At 39.3% G+C, this 15,624-nt stretch overlaps 1 protein-coding gene across 1 annotated transcript; it reads left to right on the top strand.

The window, feature by feature from the left end:
• The first annotated feature begins 1,066 nt into the window (after nt 1-1,066).
• LOC146163770 (actin, muscle-type) lies at nt 1,067-5,084 on the top strand. The gene is made up of 6 exons (XM_083381274.1): nt 1,067-1,183; nt 2,625-2,775; nt 3,051-3,375; nt 3,685-3,846; nt 4,212-4,403; nt 4,610-5,084. The coding sequence occupies exons 2-6, from the start codon at nt 2,644-2,646 to the stop codon at nt 4,933-4,935; spliced, it is 1,137 nt and encodes a 378-aa protein (XP_083237400.1). The 5' UTR covers nt 1,067-1,183; nt 2,625-2,643; the 3' UTR covers nt 4,936-5,084.
• Nucleotides 5,085-15,624: the final 10,540 nt, after the last annotated feature.

The raw sequence follows: 15,624 nt of genomic DNA, 5'->3' as shown, positions 1-15,624 counted from the left end.
TATCGACTGCCACGCTCACACGTCACCATTTGCTTGCATGTGCCACTGTTACGTCATTTCGCTCAAGGAAAAAGGGCAGGCTTACTCACCAACGGGCCCTTGGTTAAAATCCAACATAATATTTGCATTCACATTTAGGGCTATAGACGTCACACAGCGTAACGTGAAATTATTTAAAAAAGTGATCGTAAAACAACGAGTAATGTGCTATGCTTGCTTATGCATTCGAAAGTTAATCTAAACGTACAAAACGCGAAAAAATGTATTCTTTCTGTTTCAGTTGACAAAAGTTGTAACCTAGCAAAAAATCGCACTGTGCACATAAAAATATTACCACTATTGACACCCCTCCTGAATTTCAGAAGCGAACTGCCTGTAAAAAGTTCACACGAAGCGCATACACTACCTTTGTCTTGTTATTTAAAAATATTTTGAATATCTAGTTGTAACTTATGAAAATGGCCGTATTGCAGAACGTTATGGATTCAGAAACAACAACAACAAATTGCATTAACCGATAATTTGATAGCAATTGCATTTCGTAAAGATAAAAACAAATATTACACGAGCCTTCGAACTTAAAATGAGCAAAACGTGAAAGCGCAAAAGATTCGAAAACGTTTTGGTAAAAGATCGCAAAAAATATTGTTTGGGGGTCATGGCTTTTTTTCTGCACATTTTAGAAAAACAACAGGCTTGAAATCCTAAATTTATTTGTTACGAAAATTAAAGCTTCGTTTTATTAAAAGTGGCTCACTGCAAATCCCAAGTCCCGGCAAACATCGAATCAGCAGTGGATATCGACACATGAGCCCTACCCCATATAAGGCCATCGGGCAGGCAGCATCTTGAGAGCACCGAGCAGCACCTCGCTCCGCCTGCCGGCTCCGAGGCCGGGATATCAATCAGGGAGCCATCGGTGCGTATAAAGATAGCAACTGCAGCGGTTAGGGACGAACCCTAGCGACTTGCAAACTTCACGACCCTAAATAGACGGCTGCGCAGTGACGACACAAGAGCCAACTCCTTATATGGCAACCGGCCTGCTTCAGCCTCTTCTGTGTGAGGCAATTCCCAAGCGATAGGACCGTGCCGTCCACTGTATATAAGCAGGAGGGAGGCATTAACCGGCCGCAGTCAACAGACGCAAATACTTCAGCTTCTTTCATCCTTTGCATCCGTGGTGAGAATTAGCTTTATTGTATCGTATGCTTGTGTGGACTTAGATAGGTCGAGATTAGGCCTACGCGATCTAGATGATAGTTACAGAACTTTATTAGGAACTATTAAGGTATCTCTACTTTGTTAATGATCTATGCTTACACCGCTATAAATCTTTATTAAAAAAAAAATAATAATGCTGCTGTTTATTACGATAGTTTGAAATGGGTTTGGAAACTGGGTTATGTTGAGAAAAAGTGTTTCTACTTACTATAGACCCGTAAAGTATAATAATTTAAAGTCGAATCAGTCTATTAAACTTTTATTGTAGTTAATAAGATTTAAATGACGGGCTCAATATGTTAATTTTAGTTCATTATATTCAGTTGGATTTCAATTATGATAATGCTTAGATATGTTTGTTTAAATATATACATGTGTTGTTAATATATACCAGGTCGAAAATACTTTTACAAACTTTAGAACAAATGTGTTTGCCCTACACAGTCTGGTGTAGCGGAGGTAATACAATTGTTCGCTGTGCCTTTAAGCTCTGAAATTGAAAACATATATATTTAAGGTTTACCTTTCGATCACAAAAAATAAATTATTAACGTATAAAATATGGCGTAAAATTTAGAATATGTCTGTTCGCGAAAGCATAAAGCATATCAATCGCATTTAACCCGGGTAATGAGCAAACCTTGATTTGGGGCTGAGGGCACTTTAATAGAATTCGTAAAAATTCTAAAAAACATAAACAAATTTGTGTTAAATTATCGTACGAAAATCATCGGTTGAAGCCTGGACAAGGCGTAAAAAACAATAGAATTAACCGCGAATATTGATTATTTGCCGCAACATCTTAATCTTTGCTCTCTGCTGCAATATTTTAATATTTGCTTTAAGCGGTCGGCTTTCCCACTAGTGGTCGGCAGGGCGTTCCAACGTTGCGTCTTACCCGCCCAACCGCCAAATAAGGTGACCCTTTCTCAGGCATGCATCGGACGATATCCTGACGTCACAAGCAGGCGCGCTTCCAGTAGTTTTTATCAGTGATCGGTTCCAGACGTGATTCCCAACAGGCCGCTACGCAGGCGCGCAATCGACCGCCCGGTCCCAGAGGGGGTGAAATAATAAGAAACAGTTGGGTCGCGGGGGTGATTGACAGCCTTCAATGGCTCGCCGATTGCGCGACTGTAGTAGCATCTATCACCCGGTGCGTTCAACGCGGCAACAAATCGATGACGAAACGATTCATCAACTGTTGACAAATTAGTTGCTGTCGCTTAAGGTCGCAACACTAACCAATATAGTAGTCCGCCGCGAATAACAACTGCAGTTTACACCGAAATGCAGACTCATCTAACGATTCAGTGTTATAATTTAGGTTCTATACAACAGCAAATCCCTACCCGGTCTCCCTACTTTAACAATATCGTAAACTCTACATTTTTGTTCAGATAAACCACAACCTCGAACATGTCTGATGAGGACGAAGAACAAACCGCTCTGGTATGCGACAACGGCTCCGGATTGGTCAAAGCCGGATTCGCTGGTGATGACGCGCCAAGGGCCGTCTTCCCATCCATTGTCGGTCGTCCTAGACATCAGGTATATAACAGCACAAAAAAGGCTGTTTTATTCATCTAAAATATACTTCACAATAAAAATGGTTATTAAAGTAATTTTGGGTTATTGAAGTAATAGAGTTAGTTTAAAAGCAATAAAATATTTATAATATTTATAGAATTCGGTTATCATATAGGATAATAAAGTTTATCATTTTATCAAGTCACCTAACATTATAACGTATAACGCATCTGAATTTAAAACAAAAGTTGTGATTCGATGCAGTGTGTTAATTTCGGTACTTTTGTCTTATGTAGGGCGTGATGGTGGGCATGGGTCAGAAGGACAGCTACGTCGGCGACGAGGCCCAGAGCAAGCGTGGTATCCTCACGCTCAAGTACCCCATCGAGCACGGAATCATCACCAACTGGGACGACATGGAGAAGATCTGGCATCACACCTTCTACAACGAGCTCCGTGTCGCTCCCGAGGAGCACCCCGTCCTGTTGACAGAAGCACCACTCAACCCCAAGGCCAACCGCGAGAAGATGACCCAGATCATGTTTGAGACCTTCAACGTGCCGGCCATGTACGTCGCCATCCAAGCCGTGCTCTCCCTGTACGCTTCTGGCAGAACCACCGGTAAGATTGAGGCCTCTTCTTGCTTTTACCAAATAAAATGAATAAAATTTCTATCCTGCAGTTTTAACTCTAGAATGAAACCACGTTTTTGCTGTGCTTACGTTGAGATTGACAGCTAAACTATTCTTCTTGCTTTTACCAAATAAAATGAATCAACTTTCGATCCTACAGTTTCAACTCTAGAATGAAACAAATTTTTTTTGTTTTAATTCGAGAATAAAACTTAGTTTTATATACGTAAACTTAGGAGTAAAAGGCGTTGTACTTCTAGCATAAGCGGTTTTAGAACAAACCTCTTTTCATCTCCAGGTATCGTCCTCGACTCTGGCGACGGTGTGTCTCACAACGTGCCCATCTACGAGGGATACGCCCTTCCCCACGCCATCATGAGACTCGACCTGGCTGGTCGCGATCTCACCGACTACCTGATGAAGATCCTCACTGAGAGGGGTTACTCGTTCGTCACCACCGGTATGTATAAGTTTTGCTTTGTGTGCTGAACGGTAAAATCCGATTTGCGATGCAATTTTGAAAGAAATAACTTTGTGTATCGTTCAATAATTATGATTGAATGACATCGAACTCCGAAACACAAAGAACTCGTTTTGTAAATACTATAACAGTACACTTTAATGACTTAACGGACTTAACCAGTGATAAGTTTTGATTGGTGGGCGCCCAATAACAAATCCTTTGAAATAAGCTATTTTTGCCAGGCAAAATGTAGTGTTGCTCATCCAGCAGTTTTATTATAATCAAGCGACGTTTTGACGTCCTATACAAGACCCCTTCATCAGGATAATGACATATCATTAAACAAATCCTCATATCTGTAGCCGAGCGTGAAATCGTGCGTGACATCAAGGAGAAGCTTTGCTACGTCGCCCTCGACTTCGAGCAGGAGATGGCCACCGCCGCATCCAGCTCCTCACTCGAGAAGAGCTACGAGCTTCCCGACGGTCAAGTCATCACCATCGGAAACGAGCGATTCCGTTGCCCGGAGACCATGTTCCAGCCATCCTTCATTGGTAAGATCAATCTCTCGGTCCTCTTGGTTTTCCACTTGAGGAATTTTATTGTCGATTCATTATATTCATATTGTATATTTCTTATATATTTAGATAAATCTCTTGGTCCTCTTATTTTTCCACTTTGATTGTCCATTTGTTATATCCATGTTATAGTACGTCCGTGTTTTATGCTATTCTCTTTATCAATACTTTAAACTTCACAGGTATGGAATCTTCCGGAGTCCACGAGACCACTTACAACTCCATCATGAAGTGCGACATCGACATCCGTAAGGATCTGTACGCCAACAACGTCCTCTCAGGAGGCACCACCATGTACCCCGGTATCGCCGACAGGATGCAGAAGGAGATCACTGCTCTTGCTCCCAGCACCATGAAGATCAAGATCATCGCTCCCCCCGAGCGCAAGTACTCCGTATGGATCGGAGGCTCCATCCTCGCATCTCTCTCCACCTTCCAGCAGATGTGGATCACCAAGCAGGAGTACGACGAAGCCGGTCCCTCGATCGTCCACAGGAAGTGCTTCTAAGGCATCCGGAGAATTCGAATTTTCCCGAACTGTCTCTTTTCCGTGCTTTATTATTTCGTCAGTCTTGGTTCTGGTCTTTTACGGTTCGCGCAGCGTATTATAATTTAGATATGTTATGCCCATGGCACTAAACTACAAACGTTAACAACTGTGACATTTCATAATACGATCAGAATATGGAAAAGGATGCGTTGGAAGTAACAATAAAAAGAGGATGTGACATAAAACTGGCGAGGTTCTTTTGTTAGCTTAGAAATTAGTGCTGGCAGATTGTAAACAACTACTAAAATGGCGGTTAAAAAGCCGGTTTCGAATTCCTAAATTTGCCAAAATTGGAGCTTTAAATTTGATGGTAAACCAAGTGATAACGATACCTTTCAAAATGTTTCCTTAAGTCAGGTTTAGCTTGAACCACTTATTAAATATTATCCGCTAGGTTGCGTAAAAGATTAGAAGGGAGTAAAAAACGCTTCTTCACGACATAAGCTAGTTTAGATATTACTTCGCTAAAATTTGTCAGGGATAAAGCATGGTTTGGAAACAAAGTAGTACAGGGTCGACATATTACCTTCATATATACAACTAAAGCCTTTGGGTGCCTCTGTAGTACGTTTAACAACGAGTTTATTGTCCCTTGACAGACAGTTTGCGTATAATGCGGTCCGTTAAAAAATCCTATTTCAAACAAAGCTTTTAAACAAAATTCATATTTGTCGAAAGCCCTTTGGGTGAATAGTTTTCCACAATGGTTGCCCCGTGCTATATGTACACATACCAATTTTAACCTAAACCAAAAGTGTTCGCAAATCACTATTGTTGCTCAAACTTTTTAGCGAGATATAAGCCACATCGAAATAATTAAAATAGACCACTAAAACCGTAACATTGAAAACAATTCAAATTAGAAAAATAATTGAAAGGTAAAAAATAGATGACAGATTTTGTTAACAGACGGTCAGAAGGTTCAACATTGCTTTACCATTAGAGTTACTGATAAGAACAAGGCTGGCAAAACAGGCAATTAAAACAAAAACGCTGGTAGCCAGAAAAAAAGAGACAAACGTCCGGGCTGTCACTGATTTTCTGCACTCGTCGGTTCAAATCAACAAAACATGACTTAACAACTAATAAACAAACTACCCGTCTTCAGAAGACCGGCAGATGCAGGTTGATCCTGGTTGTGAGTTCTTCTTTGGCGCGTTAAGTCCGTGAAATCTTAAGTCTGCGTATCGTCACGCTACAATTAAGAGCCGCTCCTATACCTCCCACAAGGCTCATGCTGTTGTTCGATGTTTTTCCTCGTCCTTATTTATCGACACAATACCGAGACTTTCCAAACATTCACGCGCGCGTATGTGTGCGTGTTTAATTTTCGGTCGGTTGCAATGCGACTAAATCGGCGATAGTAAATTCCTGGCAGCAACGATGGGCTTGATTGATTGATTGACATGCTCCAATGTGGTGCGGCCGTCGCACCTTTTTGGCCATTGGCCACTGCACAGTTTTTCGCCTATCTGGACCTACATGACGTCATCCAGTTGAGTCACTTGCAGGAAAAACAAGCGAATGTTAATCCAAGCCTAATGTATGTTATGTAGCGTGGTAATGTAAGCTTATTTCGTATTTGTTCGGTTTCCCACATAGAAACCTTTGTTGTTTCATTTATGATTTCCATCTTATTTCATTGCATATGTCCAACCTATTTAGTTAAATGTGCATAAACCTTAACTATATTCAGCGCCAAGTCGCAAAACATTACTTTTCCATATTAACTAATTCAGCGTGGTCCAACTTCTTTTCGTCGCGGACCCAAAAAAATTTTGTTTTATCTTGCCGGCCAATGTTTTTAAATAGCGATCCTTAGGCTTATTGCTGGCAAATTATAAATAGCCTATGGCAGTGGTTTTTAACATTTTTTCAGCCGCACCTCCTTTGGTAATTTTCTAATGCCTTTCGCCCCTACAAAAAGCAATTCGAAATTTTAAATGAAATGTCATTTGGACAATTTGAAAATAGTAAAGCGTGTTGTTGGTCGCGCGAAGCGCGAAATTTTTTTAGTTTAATTGGTTGAATTTTGCAAATTCAGTAAACTGTAAATTCAGGACTTTGGGCATTGGCCACACAACAAATTGCTTGTGCTCGACACATTGATACAGTACGTTATCTTGTTTCAAAAGATCACCAGGTTAAGAACCGCTGGCCTATGGCATACAGATTAACTTTATGAAATGTACACCTTAGTTCAGCTAAGGTAGTTATGAAATCACAAAGGATCATTTACGAAGTTTTTTTGTTAATTACAGTAACAAATTGTCTATATTATTGCAATAGTCACTGGTTGGATGGTTTCCTGGTGGTGTATCGTCGCATAGCATTAGTAAATCACTAAAATGTAGGTTACTTTGCAAGGGTGCCAAACTAATTTGTGTGAAGACACAAATACTTGTCGTTTGCGTTTTACTGTACGTTCTTACATTATATTTTGAGTATTCTATTTTTTGTAAAACCTCATATTAAGGCTGTGCAAGTTTTTTGTGGGATTCCCATAGACACAGATAATAGTGTATCCTTGTTCAATTTATTTTATGCTATTTGTTTTAATCGGTATATAGTTCTTAACGTTATTTCTATACCACCCCTCTTTTTGTTGTAAACTATATGCTTGGCGTTGATTTGTTTTTAAAAGGCGTTACTAACAATCAAAAGGTCATATTGAGAAAACATTTTCACTGAACTGTACAATATGTCTATACGCTTGCCTTTGTTTACACAGAAAATATGTAAAAACTGTACTTTTGAAAAGCGGAATAAGGTGCTCAAGCCAGCTGGTCCCTAATGAAATTAAAAAAATAATGTATATATGTGAGTATAGCCTATATAGTAGTTCTAGTTGATAGAACGCCCCCAAGAGTGCGTGTCTCGTGGTCCATTGCTTTCGGTATTCGTACTGATAAATAAATCGAACAAAGAATCAACAAAGTCGATAAAAATTCCCGTATTGGAATTTGCGCTTTTCAATGAGCTTATCTCAAAAAAACAGCTCTTATTTTAGCTTAGTTTAGCATTTGCTCAACAATATTGCGTTAAGGTATTTTAAAGGGTATAGACATTTTTATCGGAAAAATATATTTGACAATCGATCAAAAAATCAATTTCTCTCCGATTAAAGCAAACCACAATCGAGGAGTAATATAATGTCAAACATCTCAGATCAGCGTCGATCGATATCACTAGTGTACACCTTTGGAAATTGGTTCACCCCTCGACTCCGACAATTAACCACACAATAGAAGGACACACAAACGCGCGCGACATAACCTGTGACGTAAAGGCAAGCAAAAAGTCACTCGTGTAAGCCCCGAAGACAACGACCTTCTGCTAGTCTTTTTACGGCGATTTGCCGGAAGTTTATGTAATCACGTGCGCTAAACGAACGCTTCTATATGATGATGATCGGTGCGCCGCTGAAGAATGTTGTTTGCTGTCGTCGCTTATTCGACGTAAGCCCGTTTCGGGAATTCAATTGGCGCGCTGCCGGGACAAATCAAAAAATATTTGCGCAGTGACGCCTTTGGCACAAAGTCGTGCACTTGGTCCAGTCCTCGCGCGGTAATCGCACAAAGGGCTGATCGACAGCGGGGTTTTCTGCACCTGTCGGTTTTGAGAAAGTCGCCCTTATCTGGGCGAATGTCGTCAGTCGATTTGGCGCACTGCGATAAACCCCCCTGCCCTGGAGGGTGATGATTCCAACGCCTCGAGTTCGGTTGCCCGTAACTACCGGTGTTGGTGTCTTTCACGATTTCCCGTAAGTGCGTAGTAATTCATTGCCTAACCTACTTGTGTAATGAAACGTGCACAAACACTTGAACGTATAAATAAAATACGAGTGCCATCTTTTGACTAGCTAGTGTAACTCGTAAATATGTAACTTCCAATGATGTCGCTTTAAAGACACTTGATAGAAAGCAGTTACAACTTCCAGCATGCTTTATAAAATCAATGATATTCCACAAAGTTTTACCCCAATGTTGCTTGGCCTAATAGACCCGCAACATCCCATAACAACTTCTAAGCTGCTTTTATCATGAACCAAATTTTAATTATTAATTGCAAAACGACAGATCGAAATGTATACAAAATACTGGGTCTCGATTTAAATGGCTTAATGATTCGCCAGTGTAAAAGAGCATGTCTTATAGACAGAAGACAAAGGTTAATATGGAAAGAGCCTTAGACTGCCCAAAGGGGCTCTTTTATATGACGAGACGTTTTTCCCCAAATCCGATAATCGCTCCTAAAAGGATTACAAGTGATTTATTCCACGGAGTTGGAAGTGCTGACAGGCAGCAACACTTTTGTCTTGAGTCTGTTTCCTTGAGCGTTTTCTATGTGCTCGGTATTGCAACGGAACTTATGCAATAGTAGCAAATATTTCTTAAGGCATAGGTGTCCGTTTCGGTTTTGTTTCCATTTCGGAACTAGAAAATCTTAAAAAAACAAACAATAAAAAAGCAAATGTGTTTAAAAACATTTGTCATTTTTGTTTTATTATACTAAAACGTTGGTGGGAAGAAAATCGCTACACGTTAGATGATCGGGAATATCAAGTTGCACGAACAAGATGCTATTTGCATTTTTTTGTGTTTTAACGCACTTTCAGGCATGACACAACATTGCGCCCATTATTACTAGCGGAACAACTAAACATTCATCTGCCGTAAGATCCCTTTTAACTATTTATCGCCTGATTGACGGTGTACTACAAGGGCCACTAAAGAAACAACAACAAGAATGATGGCAGGTAGCTGGGTGACTGTTTTGCATGAGTTACAGGTGTCATTTAAAAGCTTTACTTTGCGGTTCCTAAATAGCGATTCGCGTGCTAGCTCAAATCAACATGAGTTGAAACAGATTAAATTAGGCATGGACATTTTTTCAGATAACATAAGCAATCACCTGATCACTCAAGTTATGTGACGAAAAAAGGCAATTGTGCAATGTGAACGGCTAATTTTGCTTTTTTGATAATAGAGATTAAACTAAACAGACGTACAATAAAGTTAAGTATAAGCGTAAAAGGTCAACTAAATGCAGAACTACAAATTTGATTGTCGATTTTATAAGTAAATTTTAAATTGGACGATATCGTGGACAGTTGAATAGTTGTAAATTTAAAGTCAATATGAAGGTAACGTTGAGCTAGTTTAAAAGCAAGCAAAGAGTGGAACGTTTCACGGGTATAACAAAGGCGAAAAAACGTATTCACAGCACCTCGTGCTTCACTTTCAAATGAAAATGGCAAACTGGTCAAAGGCTTGACAAACACCTTGACATGTCATCGCTGTCATTGTCTTCAGCCAACAATGCACAACACTTTACACAGTACAATACTGTTCGTCTAGTGTTTTTCCAAATTAAACTGGCGCGACAACACAGAAAGTCACGGGACGGTTTCGCAAATGAAACTAATACTGTTGTGAGGTTTTGGCACGCCACTCGTTTATTAAACAAAATATTATCGTTGGTTTGACATAACATAAAGTCGATCTCAGACTGACATTCAGGTTGTTTTTGCAGTCCTTTAAAAGACATCAATAAATTGTTCTATGAACATTACAGTATTTTAAAAACAAGTATTGTAAAAAAGAGGCTGTTTGAATTAGACGTGACGCTGTTACGTTGACAGTTGAATGGATTCGCTTGTTTGCCAACGGAACTTTGTTTTTTTAATTTTTGCCCATATAGGAAATATTGACATTTCGCATTCAACAAGTCCAACATGTCTGGATGTCATACTGAAAATCTTCTTACGAGTGTTCAACGCGCCTTCATTTAAAAGACCGGGCGACGTATTTGAATTAAATCATTCGACAAATTCAGTCTTTTTGTTCACATAACGCAAAAGAGCACAGCCAAGGCCTCATAATCGATTTAAGTTGTTGGCGAGACAGTGTATTAAGAATGAGGTTATCCTTTAGCGAGCGAACAAGTTTAGTTGCTCATCCATCAACAATCCATAATTGATAAGACAGTGATTCATTAGGCAGTATATACCAACTACTCAGTCTACATGCAACCGTATATAGTGTATATAAGCGCACCGTTCACCCTTGAGAAGGAATGAAAAAAAATGGGTCGTCCTATGAATACCAAATAAACAAAATTTATTTAAAATATGTTGTTGCGAGTCTTCGTAAAGAAGCGCATGTCGGAAAAGGTTGAGGAGAACTCGGCTAGACAAAAAGAATATGCAAAGGTCTTATATATGAAAGATACAAAATTAATAAACATACATCGACAACAACCGTAATCTAGCCCTTCTGAAGTCGCTTTTTACCCAACGACAAAAAACAGTTATTTTGACTTTAAAGCTGACTTCGTCGTTATTAAAAAAACCTTTTAACGCTATGTTAATCAAAATCTTTTGACGGCATTAAACGTAACAAGAGGATCTGCTGTTTAGAAAAATTTGTTTTTTGTAAATATACTTAATGCACAAACAAAAGACAATAAATAAAAAATAAAGTACAAATCTAGTGGACTTATTATGGCCAGTAGGATAATAAGTCCTATTACACTGGTCAACAGCAAATTTTTAACGAAAATGTGATAGATCGATTCTTAATGTATTTTCGATGCTGGTCCTGAAAATGCTTTCATTGTTTTTCTAGAACACAAGGTTTTTAAAATATTCGCATTTCAATTTTTTATCGTATTGCTGTATTTATTTGGCGTAATTAAACTCTCTGGCATAATCCACGCAGGCGCGTGAGCAAACAAAACAAAAAAACAAAGCTTTATCCCAATTTTTCAACATTTTTCATCTTTTATGGGCCGCGACTTTCCCGTGTCAGCTCGCGCCCAGGCTTACGATAAGCTCTCGATGCGGGCCGTCGACCGCGGCGGTAAAACATTTGCCATTAAGGTGACGACTTGGAGTGAGTGTATATACAAAAGGGATTTGGGGCGATCTGTTGCCACGTTGGCTTGCTGCGCCGAAAATACGGGCGGCCGTGTCGCGCTCACGTATTTTGTCAAACCAAGGAAACAACTGTGAAAACCCAGAAAATAATATTATAAAAATAATATTATGTATATATTATTTATTTTATTAAAAATAATAATAATATTATTATTTCATCAACTGAAAACCCAGAAGTATGTTGGCGATAACTTTAGAAAAACTCCGTAAAAGTGTTTGCTGTGGATGCGCTGGGCTTGAAATAAAAATAAATTGAAAAAAATTAGCATTTAGGCACCTGGTCAAAATCTGCAAAAATACAGTTTGGGAGCATGGCTACGTAATGAACGAACTTAAAAAGCGCCAAATGTTTCGCCCCTCAAACCCGCCAAACCGATGCCCGGTCGTAACACTTAGGGTCAAATCGCCATTTGCACAAAGCGTCACGGGTTATTAATGTCGCGAGTGGTGCGTGGGGCAGGTGTCAATTTGAAGCAACAACGCCAATTTATGGAAGATTGAATAAGAAGATTCCGTCTCGCCAATGTTTCAAAGCTAAAAACAAGGAAAATGGGCGTAAAAGCGTTTTTTCAAGTTTTCCTGTATAAGAGACAGAAATCTGGGAAATGTTTGTGGGCGAAACGTACCCAAGTCCTAATCGGGATTTCGCAGGTATTGAACCAAGCCCCATAGCGAATGGCGTTGCGATGCAAATTACTTAAAATGTGTATGACATTCTGGATCCATTTTCTCATAAAGGTAAATAAAATTCTCGAAAGATTAAAGAAGAATGCAGTAGTTTTTTCGGGCATATTTGTCTTCTAAGTTTAACAACGCGGGTATAGATTTATTAATTTGTTTTGTTTACGATTTGAACAAAGACTATACCTCCCTAATTTATACTGGCTCATCTATTACTGAAGCTAAATATTAACGCCTAAAAATTTTGGCCCTGTAAAGTATTTCTCCTATAAATGAGCTTTTGGGTTAAGTTTTGGTTTACGCGTTAAAGTAATAAAACGGAATATCGATAAATCGCTGTTCACCCAAAAAAAATTTTTAATGTTTGAATATAACAAAAATAGCCGCCAGTATGTGCATGTTGCACGCAATTCTGCAAACACAAGAGAAATTGAAGCTTTTTAATAGACCTACGTTTTGCAGATAATAATATCCTGGGAAAATAAATAGGTGGCTATGATCCAACCAAGATTAGAACGCTTACTATAACGATATAACGCATGGCACTTTGCCACCAGCATATTTTCAAACGAGGGCATGAGAAATTGACCTGTCACCCGGCACCCCACGATTTGACGTCACTTTCCAACTCAAAGCAACATTTACAGCAACTTACAAAGCGAAACGCTAAATCCCTTCACGCAATGGGGATTTGGGGCAGTTGATCCGTATCACCAAATACCGCCAACGATGGTTTTGCCTTACCAAAATATGTTGCCGGCAGAGGTCTGCGTTTTTTCTTTTTGGAAGTGATAATGACGTTTTGACAATTAAGCGTACAGTTATTTTTCTGAAAAAATAACAATTAATCTAAAACAGCAAAGTAAAGATAGTTTTTAAAGTTAAATCATTACGATGTTGTCATATTGATTAATTAAGTTTAGTTGTACAGACTTCTTTCGGAAAAATGCACACTAGTTCTGTCTACAATACGTTTTAGCTAAAAGTATCCCACATTAAATAATGTACAGCTTATCTTTGTGGTTTCGAAAAAGGGTCAGTGCTATTAAAAACAATCGCTTTAAACTGGGTTTATGTACGCACCGACCAAAAGGAAATAGCAAAAGAATATATAAAAAAATAAACAGAAAATCGTAACGGGGATTGTATATATTTTTAGAGGGGGTAGCTACAGGTCGTAGGGGTGCCAAGGACAATACGGGTTCATAATAAAGCGTCCCTAAAAAGTAATAGAATATTCCTAAATGTAATGTAAAAACGGTTTAAAAGCTATGTTAGAAACAAAAAATGTGGGGTGCTGTTAAAAGAACAGTTTATTAACATTCGAACATAACAAATGACATCAATAAAAGATACAATGCAGCTTCTACTTTCAGTGTTCTTGTGGTGATTTTATGGTTGGATAAGTGTTTGATGAATATTGTTTGGTTTGGGGTTAGGATTTAGGTTTTAAATGGTTATCCATGACTAATGGGTGGTCCAAAAGAAATGTGGGTAGAATAGTTCCAGAGGTCGACCGATAGTTTACAATATTATAGCGGTTGTGCTTAGAAGGTTTACACAATTGATTATCGAGAGCGGTACTCGTGTTATGTTGTCATACTTTAATTAACTTGCTGAATTAGCAAGCTATTTAGATTTTAGGCTTAGTCAAAACCTAATGTTCAAAGCAGTGATGTCCAACTGCGAAAGTTTGAAAAAAGAGTCTATTCGTAATAAAAAAAGCATGCAGGCAAGTTTCGCAATTTTTCTTAACTTTGCAAGTGTGTCGCAGTGTGAAAAGTTTAAATAACCACTGCTATGATTTAGCATTCTTCATGGCTGTAATATCATTCAGATATTGAGTCCAGCGTCCAACTTGAATAAACACCCGCCGCCTGGCTCGAGCTTTTTGTGTTAAACATTTTAAACCCCGGTTTGCGGGCAAAAAACTAATACACGTTGGGAAAAATTTATTCGACGCATTTGGCCCGCTGACCAAGGACCGACAGGGGCGAACCGCCGGAATAAGTCCTCGATTCATCGGAAGAAGGCTAAATGGCCAAAATAACGCCTGAAAATATAGGTAGGGTGTAAGGGACGATCGGGGGCTATGAATCTGGCATCGAACGTTTTGGTGTCAATGTTTGGGTTTATTGGTGGGTAATGGGTAAATGGGTTAGGGTTGAAATTATTAGGGGAGTTAGTGATGTACTTAGGGGTGGAGTTTGGGGTTAGGTAAATTGTTGTTTAAGCCTGATTCTGGCCATTTAGGTCTTATTGTGACGAGTTTAGGAATTAAACCAATTTACACGATCCTGCGACTAATCGGTAATATTTCTATTCGATCTCCGTCCGAACTGTGTTTTATTCCGACGTTGATGTTGTGCTTATTTCGGTCTTATGGCTAAAGTCCGTCGGCGTGCCATCGTGTGCTGGAGAGCTGGCAAACTGGATTACGCGTCGAGCCGTCGTGCTTTGATCTGCTCGACCATCGCCCAAAGCACGTGATGGCTATTGCGATATCCGGGTTCCGTGACATCATAAGCGGGCGATTGTTGGCGGACAAAGGCGGTCGGTCGCCCGCTCGCTAGGTCGGCGTGGACTGTTGACTCGCTGAAGTGTCTGACGTCACAGGATCGCGGCCAGTGTTGCGAGGGTTGGCGCGTTCAAGTGGGAAATTCGTGTTGCAAATTGTCGCGAATTGCCGAAGCGAAACTTTTGTAACCCTTGTTTGTGGTTATACACTACGTAAATATTTCGTCATGCGTTTTTGAACGCAAATTTGTAAACTCATTTTTAACTCCTTAGATATCTCGCCCGACAATGCATGAAATTATTTTTATAACACCTGTTTTGTGATGTTTGAAAGTGCCAACGTTCTTGAATATATTTTTCAATTAGAACTAGCAAATTAGCTATAAATTCTGAAAAATCGTAATTTTAACACTTTGTTTTATCCTTTTTGTCGTAATTCGACCGTGTACAGCAATGTCCAAACTTTTGTTGGCTTGCGGCACAAGTAAAAAAACAAAACATATTCGCGG

Source organism: Ascidiella aspersa, chromosome 2, assembly GCF_963924565.1.
Source record: "Ascidiella aspersa chromosome 2, kaAscAspe10.2, whole genome shotgun sequence".
NCBI classification, from domain to species: domain Eukaryota; kingdom Metazoa; phylum Chordata; class Ascidiacea; order Phlebobranchia; family Ascidiidae; genus Ascidiella; species Ascidiella aspersa.
Note: the sequence above shows the minus strand (reverse complement) of the source record. Positions and strands in the feature narration are given on the sequence as shown.